General features: G+C 28.7%; 1 protein-coding gene across 4 annotated transcripts in view; it reads right to left on the bottom strand.

The window, feature by feature from the left end:
• Positions 1 to 24,989, bottom strand: part of Eip63E (cyclin dependent kinase Eip63E) — a 111,897-nt gene that overhangs the window by 55,422 nt on the left and 31,486 nt on the right. For all 4 annotated transcript variants that reach the window (XM_016048957.4, XM_043047146.3, XM_043047147.3 and 1 more), the window contains exon 3: positions 11,550 to 11,596. In XM_016048957.4, the coding sequence (XP_015904443.2) occupies positions 11,550 to 11,596 (47 nt within the window). The remainder of the gene's footprint in view (positions 1 to 11,549; positions 11,597 to 24,989) is intronic.

The raw sequence follows: 24,989 nt of genomic DNA, 5'->3' as shown, positions 1-24,989 counted from the left end.
TGTCTCGCTAAAATAAACCTTATATCGCAGGGAAAATAGGCCAGCCATTGATGTGGAAAATATTCGCTTAATATATACCTCAAATAATAACTGAAGTCGTGAAAACAACTTTTTTTTCTTCATGTAACTACATGAACATGAAATGAGTACCTGCAAATTGAAAAACAAAATGGCACGAAAACGCATCTCACACTATGACAATTCAAAAAGCATTTTCTACATTAAACATATTTCGACTGCATCACGCCAACCATAAAAGCAACTTTCATTCCATTTTTATTGAAACAAGGCAAAAATCCACCATTCAAAACTCGACAGAAAAATAAATGACGTCTATTTCCAAAACAACAATCTCCCATTCGATTTCTCCACAGTCTCAGAAAGTCACTAAAAGAAAATAAAACTACTTCATTCTTCGGAGGGGATTCCGGCGAGAGGATTTGGCGAGAACCATCTCCATATTTATAAACACGTGTTTCGGGGATTAGGCTGGTGTCTCACGAATGGGATGCCACAGATACTGGATGCTGTGGAGAGAAGTGATGATACCCATTCATCATGCTTGATCTCTTGGCGTCATCTTCCTCTTCACGCTTTTCCTTCCACACACACACACACAAGCTTTGAGTGAATTAATACGCCTTTTCCTATAGTTTTGAACTTCAAACACGTAAAAGCTGATTTTTTTTGGCGAAAAGTTTAAATATGGATAAAAGTAGGAATAGATTGCTTTATTTTTATAAATAGTAAATTTGAAACAAACTATAATTGTGGACTATAATTGTGGACTATATTTGTGAATTACTATGATGCATTGTTTAATACTTTAAATATGTTAAGATTCAAAGGTGCACTGTTTGTATGAAAGAATTTAATGTTGCAAATAAACTTTTAAAGAGATTATTAGCTCATGTCTAGAATAATTTTGAATATTAAAGCTATTTTCAAAATTTTGTTTTAGATTCTAAATTTTGTTTTTAGATCGTTTTGTTTCTAGATGTTTAGGCATGATATTTCTATCAGAATTTTTCTTATTTTTTTTCTTATTTTTAAACAGAGTTAAAATTTTACTCTATTTTTGTGATTGATAACATAGGGGGACAAATTTTTTAATGCATTTACACAAATACTTACTGTTTAATTTGAGTATGGGAATTTCAAGTTTGAAATTAGTTTTGCTCCTAAGGCAACGAATTTTTTTAAATAACAATTTTAGTCTATTTTTTGTCAAAATGTACAATCTTTTTTTTAAACAGGTCTTATAAATAATAAATAATAACTATTTATAAATAATAAAAAAAGGTTTCGTTTTAAAACTCTTGATGTGCATTATTTTAGTTATTCATTATCAGAAATTTATTCAGATATTCATTTAAATATTCCCAGTGCTTTTAAGCAGGTTTTACAAAGTAAAATCTATTTATAAATATTTCAGATATTAATTTTCATTGCTATTTTTTTTAAAAAAAAGTGCAACTTAGTAGCATAACAAGTCAGATTTTTTATTTCCTACCAAAATCAATGAAATTAATCAGTAACAAAGCGATTCAGTAAGAACCAGCTTAACGGAAAGAATATTATTTTAAAATTAGAAACTAATGTGTTTATTAAACAAATTCTATCTTAATATAATCTTGGGCCTGAATTTATTTATTTAAAAAAAGAGCTAAGAAATTATATCCAAATTTAAATACTCAATCTGGTATAATTCTTATATTAAAAGCTCAAATTACATACATAATTTATCAAATAAGATCGAAATTGTAAAGCCGAAAAACTCAACATTAATATACTCAATTCAAAGCGTAATATACTCAATGTTATATACCTAAAATAAATTCTAAGCAAATTTAAATTAATGAATATAAATAATACAGTTGACTGATTTTACATTCTATTCTCGAGTGACATTATTTAGCAGATATCGCTGAACGTAAATACTAACATCAAATTGAGCAAAACTTTTTAAATTAAATATAATGCTTTAATTTAGGAACGCTACAGAAATTATTCTCCGAAGGAATGTATTCGCCAAGATACGAGAATTTCTAACAATGAAAAATTAATGCTAAATTAGGAAAAGTAAATGAGAATGGATTTAATGTGCTAAATGAATTAAAGAATATTTACTTATATCAATAATTTAAACTTATTGTTCTAAACAATTACTTTCACATTAAAAATAAATCATGTTAATAATGTTGATTTTATTGTTACATTTCATTTGGGATTTTAGAAACTCAGTCTAGAATGTTTGTTAAATAATAAGAATTTTAATATTTTTGCTTTAAATAGGTAGGCGTTAAATTCAAGATAGATAATCTATACATAATAATAAAAGCGGCTGTGTGTGTGTGTGTGTCTGTAATCACAATATATCGCCCCAGAAGCCTCGCCCAGGCACGAAACTCGGCACATAATTGTGTTTTGACATAATGAAGAAGTATTTTTTTTCTTTTTCAAAAATTTGGATTAGTTTTTTAGTTATAAGTCATTTTGTAAGAAAATCTATGCTTTTTCGTTGCTTTCAAAAAATTGGCTGTTGCCAGCCAATTTTTTGAAAGTTAACTTAGAAATAACAAACCAAACGATGTTAAACAACAAACCAAACGATGTTAACAAAATGCGTAGAAAGCGCAACTAGATCGAAATTATACAAGCGCAACTAGATCAAAATTATAATACCTGAGCGCTTGACGTAACAATCGTCTTCAAAGAGCCATATTCAAAAAACTAGAACCCCTGAATTAGACAGGCCGACTCATCATCTATTTTTGCTTCAAAGAGCTAATGTATGCTAATGCGAACCTTACAATTGAAATATTAATTTTCGACAACTTAAACCAATAATATACGAAGGAATTAATAATTTAATTCGCGATCGCAACGCTCGAGTACGCCATCTAGCGGGAGACTGAAAATATCGGACATTAGTTCCCACAAAACCATTGGCAACGACGGACGCCATTTCATTAGCAGCAAATAAGAAGCAAAATTTCCCTAAGGAAAAGGTAGAACTTCTTGAAAAAACTAATCAGAACATGCCAAACATTGAAGCAGAACACGCCAAGCATTTGAAGAACAATTTCTGGATAATTTTTACCTTTCTATTACCAACAACATAGCTTCCAATTTCATGATAACTTGCTGTTACAGATTGTGTGCATTACGGTAAAATAATTTTTTCTGTCTTCAATTCATTACAAATTAAAGTGAAATCAGCATTGCTTTCGTCATTCCAATGAATAAATAAGAATTCAGAATATGCACAGAACTGTATAATATGTAGTTATAGAATTTGTTCTTCTTTATAGAACAGTATATATTTCTGTATCTATTATTCGTAAAACAACAATAAAGAATCATCCGAACTACTTGAAATAGATTCATTTGTGCTGATTATTAATAAATTTGAATCGTTTTCTTGGTAATTATTATTTTGTTTTGAAGGAATAATTTCAACTAGAATTCAGCTATTCTGTTTTTAGCTACATATTCAAATTCATATCAATTATAAAATTTTACTGTGTAGTATGTTATCTAAAAGTAATGAAGGGATAAACTATGCATATATTATTTGAGAATAAAGTTTTCAAACAAGGAACTTATCATTTTGGAATTCTCCGGGAATTATAAATCAGGTAAGTGCAATGATTTTTACAATAAAAAATTTGCTTGTAAATATTTTTTTTTTTTCATTTGATGTTGGTTCTCTACAGAATGGTTTTTTACGTCTGATTAAGAACTATAAGAATAATAAAAAAAGAAACAATATGAAAGTTTTTATTTCAATGTAAAGAATTCTTAAAATCGTTTTTTTATCCTAAGAATTCTTTATTTTCCGTTTTTTAGTTTATAATTTTTTGATAAAAATTGTTCTCAAAATACTTTTTCTGAAAAATTAAATGGTATAACATTATGTGTTTATGTATACTTCTTGTATATTCCAATGTTTGAAGTAATATGATTCAGAAAAGTATGGAATAAAAATTCGGTACTTACTTATTAACGCCACCGCCGCTACAGATTTGGCGGTTTTTAAGTGCCGCCAATCTACACTTAAAATTTTTGCGACAATTCATAAAATAAAACACTTTATTTAAAATCAAAATAGTCAGTCGGATTTCGGTGGAAAATGAGCCGATATAGAGTTTAGCATAGATTCAAAACAATCATATCGCCATATGAACTCTGATAAATAAGATTCCAAATGAAATAACATTTCCAAAACGTACGTTTACCAAGATAAAGTTTTATGTTGTGGGAATTGGTACATTTTCGTTTTTTCGGTAAAATATTTCCCTCCTGAAAAAATAAAATTGCTTCTTGTTTTGTTTTTGGCAAATCCCAAAGACGAATTTTCGTAGCACTAAAAATGGCGACAAAAAAGAATTGTTTTTTTTGTTTTTGTTTCGTCAGCATTCTTTATTTTACGTTTCTTAGTTTCTAAATAATGATTTTTATTGAAACTTGAAATTTTTTGATAAAAATTGTTGTCAAAAAGCGTTGTTTACAAAATTAAATTTCATAAAATTATGAGGCTTATGTATACTTTTTGTTCATTTTAATTTTTGAAGTAATATGATTCTTAAAACTATAGAATGTAAAGTTTAAATGGGCCTTTCATGTTATATCATTAAATTTAGTAATACTATTTCTCGGGAAATTAGGTTTTAACTCTTATAAGAAATATACATATTTTTTTCTGTTAATGTAAAAATATTTTTCCGATGCGTTTTGGATATTCCTTCTCTAATAAAAAGAGATACCATTTAGTTTTCGTTTGTATAAGAAAGAATATCAAGCATTTTTCTTTTTTAAATTTAATTAGCCACAATAAAGAAGGAACGTTGCAATGCTACACGCTACGTTAACGACGTCTCCAGAGTAACTGAATGACGGTTCATATAGAAATCGCAGGTAAGCGGCTCACACAACAACGCCCCCTATAGTTCGTTGCGATCGCGAATTGTAAGGTTCGCATTAGTTTACATTTATCAAAGTGGAGAAAAGTTTAACTTTTGTATTAAAGATGTGGCAACATATTCGATACGTAAATAGAACGCTTCGCTTTGATATATTTGTCGCTGTTCATAATTGTTATAATAAGTTTTTCTTCTTCTTTACACGCTCTATTTTTTTTTTCTTAAGCGAACACGATGATTTTTGTAGCGATATAGATATATAAATTGATACAATAAAAAATTATATAGAAATAGAAATTGATACCATAAAAAATTAATTCGTTTTCGTGTTCTTTTCATGTATTTAGCATTTTAGTTTTTTTTTCTTAAGCATTGTAGCTATATAATATATAAAATAGGAATTTAAGACAAAATTGCAGGACAGGAACACTTTAATTGTCCACTAATCTTCAGATTTCCTGCTATGTTTTAAAAAACTTTATTTGTGAAAATCTTTAGCGTGGCGGACAGCTGGCCGCCTCAGGCGGCTAGTAGTAAATATTTTTATGATGTAGTTCTAACTAAACAAATTTCCTACAGAGTCTCGATAAAATATTTACACTCTATTACTTTCAGTATATATTAAAATTTATTACTACTGGTTCATAAGTTTAATGAAAAGATTTTTGTTGTATTTTTTTAATACTGCTATTTTAAATTTATTTGCGTTTTGTCGGAAATACATTCCACAAAGTTTCCAAAATTCTCCACAAAGTAAAATTAAACAATTTAAAGAGCAATTGAAACAATATAATCTCATGAAAAGATCCAAACTAATCGTATATAGATGACGAACAAAATAGTTAAAGGAGCGATATAGTTTGTCTAGTTCTATATAAAAAACCGTCTTTAGTTTCGAGCCGCAGAGTCAAATGAGAAAATATCTTGAACAGGGATTGCAAAAATTCTCAATTTCCAGGAGCCTGGACGAAATTTTAGTAGACAGAATATTCCAAAATAGAAAGTAGCAAGATTACATTTTGCTTTATGAAACTATATGGAGGCGATAAAATATTTTTTTAACACAATTTCATCTAAAAATTAATTTATTGAAACTGATCATTAATTTGTATTTCCATTATTTAAAAGTATGAAATTATGTTAAAAGTTCTAAGAAGTTCACAATACATAATTTGTTTTGCTAGATAATATGATGTGTTATATAAAACTTTTTTTTATATTGTAACAAAATATCATTAGTTTTTAATAATGTGCATTTCTGACACACATTTAAGAGTGTGTTTGATTATTTATGCTTTTCAAATACTTTTAATTTGTATAAGGAGGAAAAACTCGTTGTAATTTTTCAAGAGGAATTATAGGCATTTGAAAATTTTTCGAATATTTTGTTTTTAAATATTTTCTTCCTTCTTAGATATTCCTTTTTTAATAAAAACATGAGATCAATTCACGATTTTCGAAATTTCTCTTTTTGTGTGGTCATTTGTTCCAATTACAATTATAAACCATAATACAGAAAAATACTCCGGAAATCTGCGTGTCTCTGATGTATTTTGTATTGATTTGATTCTGAAGTATTTTGAGGAAATACTGCTTTGCAAGTAGTATTCTCTAGACTATTAAGGCGATAACTCTTTGTAAAGAATGGGGTATTTTTCTGGATATTTATCATTATCCCTTCCATTTCCGCTTTCGTTCTCTCACCTTTTTATCTTCCATTGAGAATTCAGTGAGAAGGGATAAAATAATGAGATCCATTTTGGCACATTATCAATGTTTGTCTTATCCGATATACAGCATCTTTGCTTCCAATTTCCTGTGTATTAATGTACTAAATACAATCTATGAAAAAATCTGATTTTTTTTGACAAATGCGTTACTTTTAAGTCTTAACTGTAAGAATTACTAAGTGTATTGTTTTACCCAATATAAATTAAATGTTTAAATTAGAATAATTAACAACCTTTTAGCATTATATATTAAATATTTATAAGTTTTTAATTTTATTAAAACAATATTTTCCTGATAATTTTTGCTATAATTTCGTTTCTTTTTTCAAGAAAAAAAAGAGTTATGCGTTTTGGGTGCTGAAGTAATATTTTGATATCTTATGATTCTTAAGAAAATTATAAAACATAAGAAACAGTAAGAAATCAAACACAGAATATAAAATAATGAAGTTTTGCAGATTTAACGCAGTTACTTGGAAATTTATACTATGATTACACCAAGCAAGGGTTTTAACAGGACCTTTTACTAATACTTTTAATCAGATTACTAAAACGCACCAATATTTTATCAATTAAATTTATTATGCTCAAAGTCTTTCTCGCACCCCTCTAGGTTTCATATTATTAGATGCAGGAGTTGACTTTTTTAATATAATGAAAGCATTAGGTTTTGCCAAGTATTAATTTTCCCAATGGTAAAATTTTTAATTCATGTATGCATTAATTTTGAGAATTTAATTAATAATGAAAATTTTTATTATAATGGAAATTTAATTAATAATAAATAATTTAATAATTTCGAAAATTTAATAATTTTGATAATTTAATAATTTAGAATCAAAATAGAAATTGAATAAAGTGGTCCAAGAAGTATTCACAGTTAGTTCATTTCTAATGCTTGAAAATAAAAGCATAAAATTGTATATGAATATCTTATATGTATTTCTTGCATTAAATAGCAATTTCAAACTTTTATATTTTTAGCTATTTGGACAAATTCATGCAGAAATATGTTTCTACTCCCTAAAGTCCCCTAAAGAAAAAGTGGAGGAAACGGGTTACCCTCAACTTTTTTTAAAGGTAAGCTGTTGAAGAGTTAAAGAGTTTAAGTTCAAAGTATTTAAATTATATTGGAAAAATTAACGGTCAACTGTGAAATATTCCCCCCCTCATATTTTTATTGTATTATTTAAAAAAATTATCATGTTCCACCTGTATTCAGAATTTTTCACTATTCCAGATTTGGTTAAAAGAGCTCAAGTAAAAAGATTTATATGACAGAGGTATTCGAAAAATGTATAGTACAAATAGAATATGCACATGCATTAGATATACCCCGTGCAGTGTGCATCATAAAAATATATTCTGACATGCATTTAATATACATCAGCTGTCACTCTTGGGTAAAATATGTACTCATGTTGCCAATATCTCTTCTTTTATTGACCTTTGAGGAGTTCGGGAAAATATATTATTAAGACTCCTGTAGCAACGTTTGTTTTCAATCATCCGGAGTTCTTTTTCGGGAAACGATCAGGAGCGAGAAATAGGTTGTTCAAAACTACCACAAAGGGAATAGTGGAAATGGGAATAGGAGTGTGATGTACTTCTTCTTCTTCCAAAAAACTTCATTTATATCAGGAGAAGTGAGCGTCAAGAACATTCTATTCCCTGCCGCCTACTAAGGTTTCTTCCAATGCAGGAAAAATAACCCGGGAGATAGAACACAAAAAAATTCTCAAGGTAGAGAAAGTTCATTTACGCCTAGCATAAACCCTCAGTGATCTGAATGAAACAGCTTCTGCATAGTGATTTATGGGGGTGCCTGGAACTATCTGTGGTGAGTTTGCATTTTATACAGGTTTCTATACAGAATCTATCTCTATTAGTGTTGGTGGAACGGGGTAGCGATTTTCCAATCCAGCGGCTTTTATTGACCCTCTCTTTCTTTTGGCATTTTTTTTTAATAAAAAAAAACGTAATACTTGTCTTTTTCTTAGCTCAGGTAAAATTTCTTAAAAGAAATAAAAGCTTGCACTATAATTGTAACCAACTACAGCCAAGAGAAAAAATCTTCATAAATGACAGCGAGTCGTTTAAGGCCACTGGATTATAAATTGGAGAACGGGTAACGGTTTCCAAATGTCATTAATTGTATGAATTTATCTGCAAAAATGAGTCGATTGACTACATCAAAAGAATTAATGTCAGTCAAGCGAATTGCTTATTGTAGCTCTATCACAAACTTTGAAAGCTTAGTTTGCCAGGCCTCTGATATTTTAAAATCCAACGCTTCCCCTATAATAATGGAATATGCCTATGGATAGCTTCAAACTGTAAGGAAAAGGTTTGTAAATTTTTTAAGAGAGCATTTCCATTAAATAACACAAGAAAAAAATAGATTTGCTTTGCAGGAAGACAGCCTGATGTAACTAAAAACTAAGTTCAGTTACCATAGTTACAAAACTACTTCTGGTAACTGGTAATGGGATATATAGCTTATGACTCTGACTCTATGATGGATTATGACTCTGCAGTTACGATGAGATATGACACTATTTGTGATGGGTTATGATTCTGCTACCGCGAGTAAAAGCTAGACTTCTACTGATGCTGTGATGAGGCTTTCTAAGATGCAACACTTCTTCATTGATAAGTTTAATTGCTACTATTATTTATATACCAGTTAAGTATATTAGATTACTAGCTGAATACCCGTTCTTCGTAGGGAGTGAAAAAAAGAGAATAAAAAAATCAGTAATGAACAACACTACGAATTCATGCATGAAACGGAAACGAATATACCGATGCGATTAATGAAGTTAAAATAATCACAATTATTTATTTATAATTATTTGTTGGCTTTCCCGGTGGTTTTACGCTGTTAAACCAAGAGAAACACGTTTTTTCTGTAGTTCATCTCCTCAGAATGGAGATTAACTGTATTCAGTATCACTTGGCATGATGCTATTGATAGCTGCCAAGTAATGATAGTTCAAAATATATCACTATCAAGTATTTTCGATATTTATCCCTTTCGAGAGGCCGTAAGACACTACGGTATCTATATTAAAACCAGTATCGGTACAGTATTAATAATTAACAAATCTATCAATAATACATTGCACAGTACGAAAAATAAAAAACGAACCACCCTGTATAACTTTTGATTAAATAATTGGATCTTTACGTTCTTGGACTCAATCTTAAAAGGTTCGACCTTGTAACCTCAAATATACTGATTAGTTAGTGCAGGTAATGTTTTAAATGTCAGAATCAGATGCAAAAACTTATTTCTCTGAATAAATATAATTTGTTGTTGTTGATAGACTCAGATTTCTGACTTCAAATATTAGGACGCAGTCAGAGTCTGCGAAATATGGTCCCAAATAGCTTGGTCAGGAGAGCCGTCCAAAATTTGGACCCCTTTACGTAAATTTCACTTTTTGCGTATTTCACCATATTTCGAGAACTCTTTAAGCGAATTAAAAAACTTCTTGCTCACAATTCTAAAATCGTTTATCCAAAGATAATTCAATGCACAATATAACTTTTAGTAAATATTTATTATTTTTTATTACTTTTTTAATGATAGTAGAAAAATTTTTGAATTGTAACCTATAAAATTTTTTTACATAATTTTAAAGAAGGTAATTTTAAAAGGCAAAAAAAAAATTTAACGAAATCGCTCTAATAAATTTTAAGTATACCACTTTTTCAAAATGAAATTGGAAGAACGTATTTAGGCAAAATTATAAATGGTGGTAATTTATTGAGGAATAGACTAAACTAGATAAGCTGCATGAGTTTTGCAAATCTCATTCATCAGATTTATATCTTTTTCCGATTTAAATTAAAATTTAATACAAGAAACAATATAAGGTGTTTACGTATTGCACACGAAATTTGAATGAAACAACTAAATGGGACTTACGAAATCAATTTTTAATTAATTGAATCTCAAATTAATCTTTAAATCAGTTCTTAACAAAATGATTCGAGTGATTATTCTTCCTTAATAAATCAACATCTTAATTAATTTAGGAAGCATACCAAATACGTGTGGAATTAATAAAATCTATTTCTAAAAATAAGTGGAGTGCCTACTTACAAATTACAAATACTGTTTGGTCATACAAATGCTGTTTTGATGTCATAAAAGTCATTTCAGACTTTTACATATTAAATAAACTATCACATTAAAGAGTAACGTAATTCATGAAGTCTGATTCATGTTTGTGCTCTAAAGTAAATAAATTGCAGTGAATAAATTCATTAATATTGCAGATCAGATCTGTCCTTTAAAATCATACCTTTTTTGCAATTACTTAGATATTCTTACAACAAAAATTTCTTCATTCTAATTAAAATTATTGTGAATTTTTTTATCCTTATTTCTTTACCAATTCTTTTAGTTCTTCATGAATTAACGAAGACCTAAGAATAAGCATTCAAATTTCGTTCCCAACCTTATATCTGGTGCATTTCAAATTTTAGTATTCAATATATATTTTTCCACTTTATAATTCAACTCGAAATTGAAAAATATTTTTCGCGTCCTCATTAAAAATAATCTATTCGTAATAGATGTTCTTCGATTACATTTAAATAACAATAATTAAAGGAAATAATTGCGATAATTTAAATCTAAGTATAAATCTAAATTTAATTATACATATTTCATACTTAGGAACAACTTGAAAACGCGTCATGAAAATATATTTTTAAGGAAAAGATAAATTTTTTCATATATTTTACTTGTTTTACGCTTAGCACCAGTTTCAAAAAAGTGCCTAAGAAGGCAATATTTTTTCAAGAAACCATTTTAAAACCTTTTGAATGCGCGCACAATTTTGAAAAGTGCAGCATTTAAAATTAAAGCATTGACACATACCTCGTTGTCTTGGCCGAATTCAGGAATGATTTCTTCTTTGGAAATAGCTAAAAAAAAGAAAGCAATTAAAACCTAAAGAAGCACATTGTTACAAATTTCTACATCCAATTATAATATACATTTGAACACAATAACAATTCACAACAATGCTCTGTACATTCGGAACAAAATTCCATTTCTAATTTAAACTTAAATGTAAATGAACCTGCAAAAACTTTTAGGGGAAACTCCATCATATGTAAATAGGTATAGCACCGCTATTCAGTAAAGCCAACCCTTCTCTGAATCTACAAGATTGAAAAAAGGAAAAAAATCGGAAAAAAGGTAATATGTAATGGACTTGGAGCTTTCCCGTTGATGACTCATCGGGAGAAAAGCAAGGTAAATCGGCGCCGGCGCCACCCAGACGTTATTCCTCTTCAGGAATAATAAAAACCTAGACGTACTCTCAATTCTCTTAGGCTACCTGCAAATCATATCAACTACCACCTCAACTCCCTGGAAACTCCTTGCTCTATAAATAACCATTACGTCACTTGCTTCAGCATTGATTTCTGACGAAGAAAATTCAATTGTTTTATTGCTTTTATCTTTGGGAACATGTATTATGTTGTAATAATTAATTTTTTTTACTAAAATAGGAAATCATGTATAACATTTATATATTGTATTTCAAAATTACTTGGTTAGTAGCAAGTTCAGCATGCCACACTGCGAAATAAATTCTGATAAAATTTTCGTATTGTATGGTAATGACATTTATAGTAAAAAACAAACAAACTTATTAATACCAAATAATTTGGTCTAATAAGACGAAAATATACGGCGTTTAAACCATTCATTTGGTAATTTTTCCGTTCATATAGCCGATTTACCGGCAATTCCAGATTTAAAAATTATTATTCGCATTATACCACACATTTAGTAACTAATACAAAATTGTAAAGTATATTTAATGGCCTATTAATGGTTTTTATGCCATGCTCTAAAGTATCATGATAAAACTGCTAAATTTTACCACAATCACCAAATTTTAACACATATTATAAAACCATAAATTTTTTTAGTATTAAAAAATCAATACCAAAGCTCTTTGGCCAAAATTACAGAGCTTTTTGATGGTCCCATAGAGCCAGAAGTACTATAAATTTTACGATGTTCTGGTAGTTTTTACCATTCTTTTTTCCTCTGTGCAAAATACCAATATGTTTTTTATTTTTCATTAAAATACAATTTTATGGCACGATGTCGCTATACAAAGAAATTGGAACTTGATGAGCTTTTGTAGGAATAATTAATAAAATAGGAAGTGAAACGAAAGATGATTTAAAATAAATATATTTTTGAGTTTTTATTAAAAATTAAGAAATGAAGTATAATATTTATACACAGTTTAAAATAACTCTGTAAATTTAAATGTAATGGAATTATAATGTGTCTTTTCTAAACTGAAATCAGAGATAGAAAAACGGAAATCGATTTAAAATTGAAATACTTTTAAGAAATAATTATTCTTTAAATCAAGCGTAATGTTTAATACAAGATCCTCTGATATTAACTGCCAGATAGCATGACAAAGCGATAATAATCTTAATATTCCTTTTTATGGTACAATCTCGGTTTAGAATATATTGAAATTAAGATATGTTTCAGCTTAAAAAGAAACAGGAGAAAATAAAACAAATAACGATTTTAAATAAGTTTACATTTTGAGTCTTTATTCGGTAAATTTCAACGTATTGGAATTTTCATTTGCCGTTGGTGAACAAGAATAGGAGAATAGAAAACGGATAATGATTTAAAATTATTATATTTTTGCATCAAAATCTATGTTAAATTTGTAAATTAAGCACCATGTTTATACACAGAGCTCTGCTATTAATTAGTCAATAAGAAGTTAAAGAGTGCTAAGTTCCACTGAGTTTTGTTAAGGCATATTTCCATGTTTAATCTTGGTTTAGAATGTGTCGGAGTTATGATGTGCTTTTGCAAACAAAAATATGGTAATTTAAGAAAATACAAAATATAGTACAGCTTTTAATCATTATACTACATTATAAAATCAAGTCTAATATTTACACTCGATTCCCCGAAATTGCTAGCTTTATAAACAGTTAAGTATGCTAAGCAAAAATATTTTTTATACAAAAATATTTTTTCGTTCCGTAAAATTTTACGATAAGTACTGTCACCTTGAGTGACGGTACTTTTTACAGTGTAGTGTGTCATTACATAATGTGGGCTTGAGATTTTTTCCTTGTCTTCTTTATAAATTCTGGCATATTACGTTACTTGATTATCTTCTTTTGAAAATTGAGCGAATATTGAAATGCAAAATCTCTGACTGACTTCTGAATTTCATTAAAAAAATTAAGTTATTAAAACATCATAGTTTTTTTTCTATTTAAAGAACATACTAAAATTTCAACCTAACTTTCAAAGAGCTTTCTTAAATATTCATTAAAATCCAAAACTTGCGTATACCTATCCAAATACCTATCTAGAAATTCTCAGTTTTAAAAGGCGTGCTCTTATAGTTTTCTGGCATTGTTCCATTACGTCATCACGAAACTACCATTATGGTATACGTTATTTTTGCTACATACTTTCTTGAAGGAATACCAAAAGAATGTTCTCGAACATTATCATATTATGTTTTTCGTTTTACTTAATGCCATCTTTCACTAGATTGCTTTTCAGTTCTTGATGCAATTCTTGTTACTTAGTGAAACATGAGTTGTATATTTGAAATAACCATGCATGTAAAAAGCGATTGATGTTCTAAAAACCATCAGTTTCAGAAAAAATGCGGATCTGTATATCAATTGAAATTTCCAATTATTATTAATTTGACATATAATTCATTCAAAGTTTTAAAATATTAACAATTTGACAAATAATTTATTCAAAGTTTTAAAATATTATTAATTTGTCAAAAAATTCATTCAAAGTTTCAAAATATTTAATGTAGCAAACTGTTTAAGCTATCTTAATGATATGCATAATGTCCAGTATTTTCTCTTCATGATGCATTCTTTTAGTAAAGAATAGACTACTTTTATAGTTTTTTTTCCTTCCTACTGTTAAGTTTATTTGCAATTTTATTGCTTTTATTAAAACTTTTGAAAATTTAGTATAACGTTTTAATAACTAAAAAAAATATGACAGTGTTATGTTCTGAGTATTTAATATACAATTTAGTAAGGAATGTAGATTTTAGTTACTTTAAAATCTTTTTAGTAAATAACATTTAAATTTGCATGGTAATTGCCAAATTTAGAAAATAAATGTGAAATGATTAAAATAAAATTTCCCTAAAATCTGGATGGACGCTTTACAGTACCTAGTTTCCTAGTTCGTCTTTTTCTGGGATCAAATAACATGTATCACAAAATATTAATAAAGGTTTGTGCTTACGAATCAAAATGTACTTTGAAATATTTAAAGTGTTAATTATATAAATTCGTTGACAACAACCAGTGTTTAATCAAATGAAATTAAAATAACCCGATAGCGATTTAGAGAATCAGATAAAATGTTTTTTAGTACCAATGCTTCATTTATAAAATTTAATAAAATTTCAGTAACAATTTGTGCTTACAATGCAACATGTAAGTTAAAATATTGAAATTATCATTTGAATAGTTTTGTAAAGTAGATAACAACCAGCATTAGAGGAATCACATTCAAATTTATTGATAACCATAAGTATTCAATGCAGTTTAATGCATCATAAAACACGATATTTAACAAAAATTTTAATTATAAATTTTAATAAAATTGTAATAACAATCTGTGTTTACAATTTTATTAATAATATAGGCTCGTAGTTATCTACCAGTATTAAGCCATAAGCGTGCAATTTACATAATTTAACATTGAAAACACATAATCTAATTTTGAATGAAAACTAGTATGTAAATGAATGTATTTGCTCATATTTAGCTGCATTATAAATTATTGTAACGATTAATTAGTGGATTTAGTCGAATTTCTTATGGCTAATAAACAATAGAATTTTAATGTTGTAGAAAAACGTGTTTTTAGTAACAATGCTTCATTTATAAAATTTAATAAAATTTCAGTAACAATGTTGTATTTACAATGCAACCTGTAACTTAAAATATTAAAGTTCTTAATTGAATAAGCTAATAGATAACAGCCAGTGTTTAAGCAAAAGCATTCAAATTCATTAATAAGCATGCGTATTTAATGCAACTTAATGTATCATAAGAAACGATTTTTAACAAGAATTTCATTTATAAATTTTAACAAAAATTTTTGTTTACACTGAAACATATTACATATTTAATGCAGTTTTATGTAATCTAATTTTAAAATTAAAAAAATTTGAAATCTAATTGTAAAATTTAATAAAATTTTAATTGTAATTTGCGTTCAAAATCTGATTTGTAGCTTAAATTAAATTATCATTAATATAGATTCGTAGCTAATAACCGGCATTAAGTGAAGAGAAATCCAAATTTCCTGAGAGCCAAAAATATTCAATTCATATCACATAACGCTGACAATAAGTAATCTAATTTCGAATGTAAACTAGTATATAAATGAATGTATTTACTCATATTTAGCTGCATTATAAATTATTCTAACGCTTAATTAGAGGATTTTCTCTCATTCCATCAGCAATTAGGTTCAACTTCGTGTCCTGAAGCTATGACTAACGTGCAAATTTACTCGGAAAGGTATTAAGGTGGTATATCCGAAACTGGACAAATCTAATAACTGAGAGAATTTATTGATTGGAATATATTCCACTAGAATTATTGTGCAGCAAAAGCCTTAATATATTAATTTAGAGTTTGGTTATTATGGGTATATATAATTTCATTAGTTACATTGAAACAGTTCGAGGCATTTTAAACAATAAATTTAAACTAACTTTAAATACTAAATCATGCTTATAAACTTATAACAAGAAATCATTAACAAAGAAATTATGACTTTAAATAAGAAATTAAGAACTACACATAATTTTAAATAATAAATGAAAAATTAAGAGATTACAACTTTATATACGAATTTAAGAATTAAGAAAGTATAACTTATAAGAATGTTGACTTATTCATAAGTTAAATATCAATTTTTATAATGTGATTTGCAATTCAGTAATAATAGAATTACTTGTTTGATTTCCCTTATTGGAAATTTCAATATTGATTAGCATAAAATTTTATCTAAAATCTGTTAAAATACAACGGTAAAGTAAATCCACGGCTTATGTTTTCGTTAGCTAAAGTGTAACAACTTGTAAAAATAACTATTAACTATCTTTAACAATAACTAAATGCGTTGATAAAATGCATCAAGCCTTACTATTTGGTTGTTTTTATTGAGTAAAAAGTAAAGTAGCAAAAAGAAGATTAGATTTTATCCCATTTTCAACTGTCAAACAATATTTTGTAACAAATCATTGTAAATTATATGTTGGAAGCAACATTATTCTTTAAAAGACTCAAAACATCTGTTGCCTAAAACGTTATCTATTTCCATTTCTCCTATATATTAAGAGACGTCATGATGTCAATTTTCATTTATTTATGTTTGTATCCCTTTGAGCATTTCATGCTTTGAACCATGACATTTCAAAATTTATGTTAGAAGTAAAAAAAAAAAAAAAAAAAGAATAATTTTACACTCATATTCTATTTAGTTTGAATTCTTTAGAATGAGTTTACTATAGAGGAATGGAATCGAATTAACTACAAACGGAGCTCTTTCAACCTCTTCACGTGAATATCGATTATTACGAGGCGTTGAAGCTTTTGAAATGAATGCATTTGATAAGTCAAGTGGCAGTAAAAGGAATTAGTCTGCAACTTCTGTCATCAAAATTGGATTAGAAAACAAATATTTTGCTGTAGTAGGCTGACGGGTAGAATTTTATTTAAAGCAAATGTGCAAAATATTAGAATTCAGTAAATTTTGTAAGGAATACAATATGTTATATGTGAAAAAATTTGCTCATGCATTTTATATTTTCTTTTTTTACCAACTAAGAAAAATTAGACTAAATTACAGCATGGTTTTGTAACTTCGACCACCATTTGTTGTATCTCGGACCATGTTACTACTCGGATAAGTACTTTTTTGTACTCCTCATTTCAAGTACTTTACTTCTAAACTTGCTAGTTGGCTCAATTTGAATTTATTACAGAATTGAAATTAGTTTTTAAGTAGCCTGCATAAGTTAAACTCCAATTGATGATCATCTCATGGAATAATAATTCTTTTGGAGTGATACAAAAATTTATAGCTCAGTTATGAACGTCGTGAGTGGTAAATTAAACTGGGAATTATATTCATGCTAAATGAATCCGTCGCATATACCTTGGATTGGTTCAAGGTACAATACTGAGACTTCTGAAAAGTACAACATTCATTGCCTTTTTTGATTCTGTTAAACTTACCAAGAATAGAATAGTTTTTTTTAAACATTAGGAATTAAAATTGAATGACAGTTTGGTATTTATCTACCTTAGATCTCTTATCAAATGTACCTTAATTTTAACGTGTTTAATTGTTAAATAAAACTGTACTGAAAAAAATTATCAACAACTGGAAAATTAAAAGGAATTCTGTAGCAAATGCTTGGAAAACTTGAAATGAACACCAACGCAGTAGATTGTGTTGTTGTAGGTATCAAATATACTAAATGCAGAGATTCCCCACTAGGGGGTGCAAATATTTATAATAGTTCCAGACATTTATGGTCCAAGCTACAACACTCTCCTCTGATAAATGAGTTGCATAAAATGTCTGAATTTGCATTAAAAAGTTTTTTTTTCCTTTTTTTGAATTGAAAAACATTTAATCTAAGAATGGGTCTTTTGAGAATTGGGTGCTTTTGGAATGTATTCAGATTTATGATTATCTCAAGAAAACTCCCGTCATCAAAAATTTTTAATTTTGATAAAAATTAAACAAAGCATTTTTTGGCAATCTTGTCTTTTTAAAGAGAAAAGGATTTATATTAATTTCAGTACAAAATTTTTTTTTCTCCGTAATTGAGCTGTAATGTTTCAAGAAAAAAATTTATGTTATGTTAATAAAAATTTCATTCCGGGAAGGAACTCTTTTAATAATATTAGCACTCCCTAAACATGTTACCGAAATAATTTTTTTGCAAATTTGATCAGTTGTTATGTTAAACCATATGACTTTCAGACTTTAAAACCTTATTAAGTTTACATTGATTCATATTCTAGTTAATATATTCAGGTGAAATAAGTTATCAAAAATAATTTATTTTTATGTAATTTAACCGACGGGACTTTATATAGCTTTAAAATGGAGCAAAATATTTCAGCGGGTTTTGTTTGTCCCTGAAGTTCGAGATCGTCACTTTGTGATTTTTGAATTCCATTCCTCACTTCTCAGCTATCTCGATCAATTTCGCCAGTAAGTTTTTTCATTTTTTTTATAGATTCGTTATTATTTTCAACCATTTATAAAACGAAGCATTGCATTTTTAAGTTTATTTAAAATTTTATAATGTGGTGCAAATCCCAAATTAAAAATTTTATGAAAAATTAGAAAATAATATTGAATATTGTCGAATTGTCAAATATTGTCGAATAAAAAAAAATTGTCGAAATGTAAAATTGACATTACTTAATAGGGCAAAAAAATGTCGCACATTTTGATGATTTTTTAATAATTTAGCGAATAAAAGGTTGAAGAGAGAGACAGTTTTGGTAAAACAGTTTTTTATATTAACTAAATAGTTTAATAGTATAATTTAAAAATTTAATAGTATAATTATTTATCTACAGAAAATAAAGTAAAACGATAATTTTATTACGGAAAATAAAATTATCGCAACTGATATTTAAGTAATTGAGCTGTAATTCATTAAGAAATTTTTTTCTTAATGTTAATGAGTAATAGGAATCTTGGATCTTTTTTTTTGAAATATAAATCATTATGTTGTCAAAAATATCCGTGTACATCGAACCATAATATAGTGCAAATTTCCTAAGTTAAACACTATAACATAGCCATTTAATATTTTTATACTTGATTACGGTTAAATAAACTAAAGATTCTGGTTAAGCTTGGATGAGAATAAAGGGTCTTCAGAGGGTCGGTCAGAGGTCTGGAAACGTAATGGATTTCGTAAAATGTGTTTTAGATCAACCAAAACAGTCAAATAACCGTAAAAAAGATGATATTAAGAGTGAGAAAAGACGTTTATTAATTGTTTTTACCTAATACGATTCAACAACCAGAATTCTAACAGTGCCAACTAGGCCAAACTTTATGAAGCCATTTTGTTCCTGCAGCTGCGTACACACTGTAAGTGATGGGGCTAATCGCTCAATCTCATGACCGGCTGAACAGGGATTCAGATCTCAGGGTTGATACCACAATATTTCTTCCATTCTTGTAATATATGAAAAGTTTCTAGCCTTTTGCACTCTTCAATCGGTGAACCTAGACCTATTATAATACGAAATTATAATTTGCGCATAAGTGGTGCTGCACCCTCAGGACACCAATGTCCGCTTATATTTATGGTTTAGAAACTATATTAGTTGTAAATGGTTACAAAACCGCATAGTTTTGCATTCACAGTTTTTAAACTGTACCAGTTGTAAACGGTTACAAAACCGTAAAGGCAAAGAAATGTTCCTAACCGTAAACTTTATTGCTAATCGGATAGACAGACTGCTGCAGGTTATTTTACCGTAATTTCAGAATAAAAATTCTAACGGTGTATATTTTCAAAAACTTGTTCAATATTTTTCAAAAGCAACATAATGATATTAACATTAATTATCTATCCCTAATAGAAACATAAAATCACCATACTACTTATATGTTCGAAGTATTTATGAAACACTGTGATATCGAAGGAAAGGTCATTCTACTCAAATAATGGAGAGAGAGGGTGAAAGTCCGTTTGCTTGCGTGATCTAAATTACATTTTCTTCTAACTGATGAATGAGATTATACTATACATCCACAGAAACAGATGGGGCTTCTCTTGCTAAACAAGCACGCGATTCTCTTCTTATTTTATGTGTTGCCTATTACAGAAATATCAATGGTATGAATTCGGTGATAAATATTCATATCTGGATACTTGATATATGAATTGATCTTGGCTAAAAAGTCACCTCCTCAAGATTAAAGACTGTATTTTCTTAATACCGTTCGGCTTAATTTTAGTCTTGTTTTTTTTAAAAAAAAAATCTTTCTGAAAAAATTATTAATTACGGAAAATAAAATACGAGATAATGTAAGTATATATATATATATATATATATATATATATATATATATATATATATATATATATATATATATATATTCGAATTTTCCAATACCAACCTGTGTTAACATTTTTCGTCAATTCAGGCATTTACAGGGCAGATATTTTGGCCTCTCTTTCAGAGGCACCATGTTAGGTGTGGCCAACGTTGCTCCCACAGTAAGGACAGATAGTACAGAGAAGGAAGGAACATCTATGCCTTGCCCGGGATTCGAACCGAGAAGCTTTCTAATGCAAGGGCAGTTCCCTAACCCCTACACAGGCCGGTCGGTTCGATAATTCGATAAAAGCGCAAATAGAATTTTCTTTTTTAAACTATACCACACTGTAAAACAATCTGTTAAATATGCGGAAAAAACTGTTAACTGGTGTGCCAGTGCAAAACCGTTTATTTCACTGAAAAATATGTTTATTAAAAAAAGACGCATTTTTTTAAGCAGATAAGTACTGTTATTTTAACAAATTGCCTTCGCTATTTTAGTAAACTAACTCTGTTATGTTAAAAACATTCTATAAAATAACTATGCCAGCATTGTGGTCGATGCGAGCTGAGAGTAGCATTCATACGATCTGTCGTCGCTGGGATTCAAACCTACGTCACCTCATTGCGAGGCGAGTGTTCCCTCCTCTGGGTTACCGCAACTCTAGTTTCTGGGTATGAAGAAAAATCCTAAACAGTTTTTATCTTAAAATTCTTACTTATTGAAATAATATTTATGTGTGAAAGAGTATAGTGGTCCATCTGTATAAAAATGTCTGGCAACTTAACTGATTCAAAAATTATATCTAAAGAAATGTAATAATCAGGTAGAGTATAAATTTGACATTGAAATAGAAACTCAGTTTTATTCAAACGTTGTTCAAAATTATAAAATAATTGTGGAAAAATAAGAGCTAGTATAGAAAGTATAATTGTAAAATGATTTGAACGAAGTTAGAATTATCGTACAGTAAGTTAAACTTCGTGATAAAAACTATAGTTTGCAGTGGCGGTTTTAATCCGTTTATGATTAGGATAGAAAAAAAAATTGTCGAAACCAATTTGTTTTATTAGTTTTATATATTTGGTGCAATACGCAAAAAGTGGGCCTTCGGTGGGCTTCCTGTCAAAAGTATTCAGATCATATTTTCCAGATAGCTGCTACCCACCATATTTTGAGATTTAAGAATTGAAATTAAACGAAAAAAATGCATGTTTATTCAGAGAAAATGCGTTTTTGTTTCTGATTTATTCAGAGAAAATGAGTTTTTGTTTCTGATTTATTCAGAGAAAATGCTTTTTTGTTTCTGATTTATTCAGAGAAAATGCGTTTTTGTTTCTGATTGCTTGATTTAAAATTTCGTTTTCTCTAATTAATTACAGTATTTAAGATTAGGCCCAAGCACTAACTATTAATATTAAGTCTTAATACTTGAAAATTTGATTATTACATCAAAAGTTATTCTGGGTGTCCATTTTTTATTTTGCGCACTGTACATTAGCTATTCTGATTCGTTCATTATAGCTCAGTGGTGCTTTTTAAAGAAAATATACAACACGTTTTAAGCCAAAAGTGTATTTTTCAAATATTTTCTTAATGCATTTCCACTAAATTTGTTTGTAAAATTGTATACTAATTTTTAACTATCCACTGAAAATTATTTATATATACTGACACAAAGAAATTAGAACTCTACGGCATTATCAAAAAATGCATTTTTGATAATGCCGTATTATGGTTAAAAAATAGCTTCAACTATTTAAAAAAAATTCGTTCTCTTTCTTTGAAATAATACTGAAACGAGGAATAGAAATAGTTGATGGTGATTTTTGTAAGAAAATAATATTTAAAATTGATCACAAAGAAACAATTTTCTTTTATGTATGTGAAAAGTACTAAATTTATGGCATCAGAATAAGTGAAGATATTTCTTTTTAACGCAATAAATTACAATAAATAATGAATTACAGCCGCTATGAAAATATTCGAATAATATTCAGATATCTATATTAAGTAATATAGTTATTATTTGCTACTATTTTAACCTTAGCTCATTCTCATCTTGTTATTTTGCTAATAAATCATCCTTCATTGTAAGAAGTTCCTGATCAAATTACGGCAAAAAGTACTGGAACTTTGAGTGCATCATCTGTAAAATTCATTTTTACCGTAAAATATTATACCGTTATTTTTACAGTATTATTTATTTAATTAGAGTGATTTAATGATTATTATTGTGAAAATTACGGTATATCAGATTTTTCGTTCTGTAATATGGCTCGATCAAAATGAATTTTACAGCAATAAGTGCCGGTAATGCGAGCAAGAGGTGATCGAGAAATGTATCCAATGGCACCCCATACCATTACTCTAGGTGATGGGCAGGCATGACGATGTCGAATGCAAGCTTCCAATGGGCGTTCTCCACGATGTCGTCAAACACGAATGCGGCCATCATGATGCTGTATACAAAACCTGGATTCGTCTGAAAAGACGACGTCATGCCATTCTTGCGTCCAGGTTCGTCGTTGATCACACCATTGGAGGAGCTCCTGCCTGTGATGCAGCGTCAAGGGAAGCCGAAGCCATGGTCGCCGTGCTGACAGTCCATGCTGCTGCAAACGTCGTCCGACTGTTCGTGCAGACACTTATTGCCTTGCAAATGACTTTGTTGACTCAGATTTCGTGACGCAGCTGCACGATCTCTCAAGCCCGTGTGGATAACTTGTCTGTCTTCTCGGCTGTTAATGATGGGGGGCCGCTGAAATCCTGCACGGCCTTCCATATGATCGTCATATGAACCCATCGATTCCATATTCTGATAACAGTCATGGAATCTCAACCAACGCCAGCATACGTCGCAGCATACGCAGTTTATCATACGTTGGTATGATAAACCGCAATCCCGGTAGGCCACAATTCGACCTCGATCAAACTCAGACACGTGCTGGTAGGCATTTCTCTTTCGTACACGATGCATAACAAAAACTTTTCTACCCAAGAACAACGCTCAAATTCAATTTATGTAAGAGAAACTTACTGTGAAATCTCTTCTTTTATACGCATTGTAGGTGTCGCTTCCGCCGTCTGCTTTGCATGAATGCGCTGATAAGCTAATCATTTGCATACCGCAACATGCTTTATCCGTCCTGCAAATTTCGCGTTCGTGGTGCGTCGCCTTTCTGGTGAGGCAATTTTAATGGCCAATAGTGTAGTATTCATCATAATTTTTTTTAAAATTTATAAAATCAAATATTGATAAATGTTTGAATGTTTGATGAATGTTTGAATGCTAATGAAAAAGTTTATTAAATTTTCAAACTACTTTTTCTGGATTTTATATTTCAGTACAAATATAATTCCGATAATCTAACAGATTCTGTTTCGTAATTATTAGATCGTTTTTTATGAATATCAAAATATATTTTTACTTGTAATTAGAGCGCCTAAAAAAATACACAAAAGGGACACCGATGTCCCATCTGAGGGATAAAAAGGGAATTTTCGAATTTAAGCTAAATATTTGTACAAGAAATATTGCGTGTTTATGTATATATATAGAATTTAAATTGAAGAATTTATTATTTATATATATTTTTAATTAGTATGCAGCAAATATAGTGAGTGGATTATTGTAAAATTTTAATTAATAAGCGTTGGCCAATGCTTGCAACTAATGAGTTTTCAATAGAAATTTCTGCTCAAATAGCTTTTAATATCAATTTAGGGTAAAGTAATTGCTTTTAAATTCTTTCAGGTTAATTAACGAAGCTTTATTATGTTTCTAGGAAGATAACTATTGTCTTTTGTTTCATGCATAACTCCTCTTCCTTAGCCTTTTGTATTATTATCGCCGTCATTAAAATTTTTCCGGGCAATTCTTTTCAAAAACCTACTTAGTTTAAAAATCACATTTTTAAATAAGGAAAAATAATATTTAATAAATTATATAATTTAATACAACTTGTTCTGATCTCAAATAAAATATGATTTTCTTTTAATAACTAAAACTTTTTTTGAAAATTGTCGCAAGATGCGGATATATTTATGTTCATTGCAAAAAATAACTTGTTTATAGATTATAAATATGAATTGTTTGGCCTGTGCGTTATGTCATAGAATTGTGAAGTGAAAAATAATACTAAAACTGCATTTTTAAGG

The sequence above is a fragment of the Parasteatoda tepidariorum genome, chromosome 3 (genome assembly GCF_982258835.1).
Source record: "Parasteatoda tepidariorum strain Cologne lab strain chromosome 3, Ptep-v5.0, whole genome shotgun sequence".
Lineage (NCBI taxonomy): Eukaryota > Metazoa > Arthropoda > Arachnida > Araneae > Theridiidae > Parasteatoda > Parasteatoda tepidariorum.
This window is presented reverse-complemented; position numbering and strand designations above follow the sequence as displayed.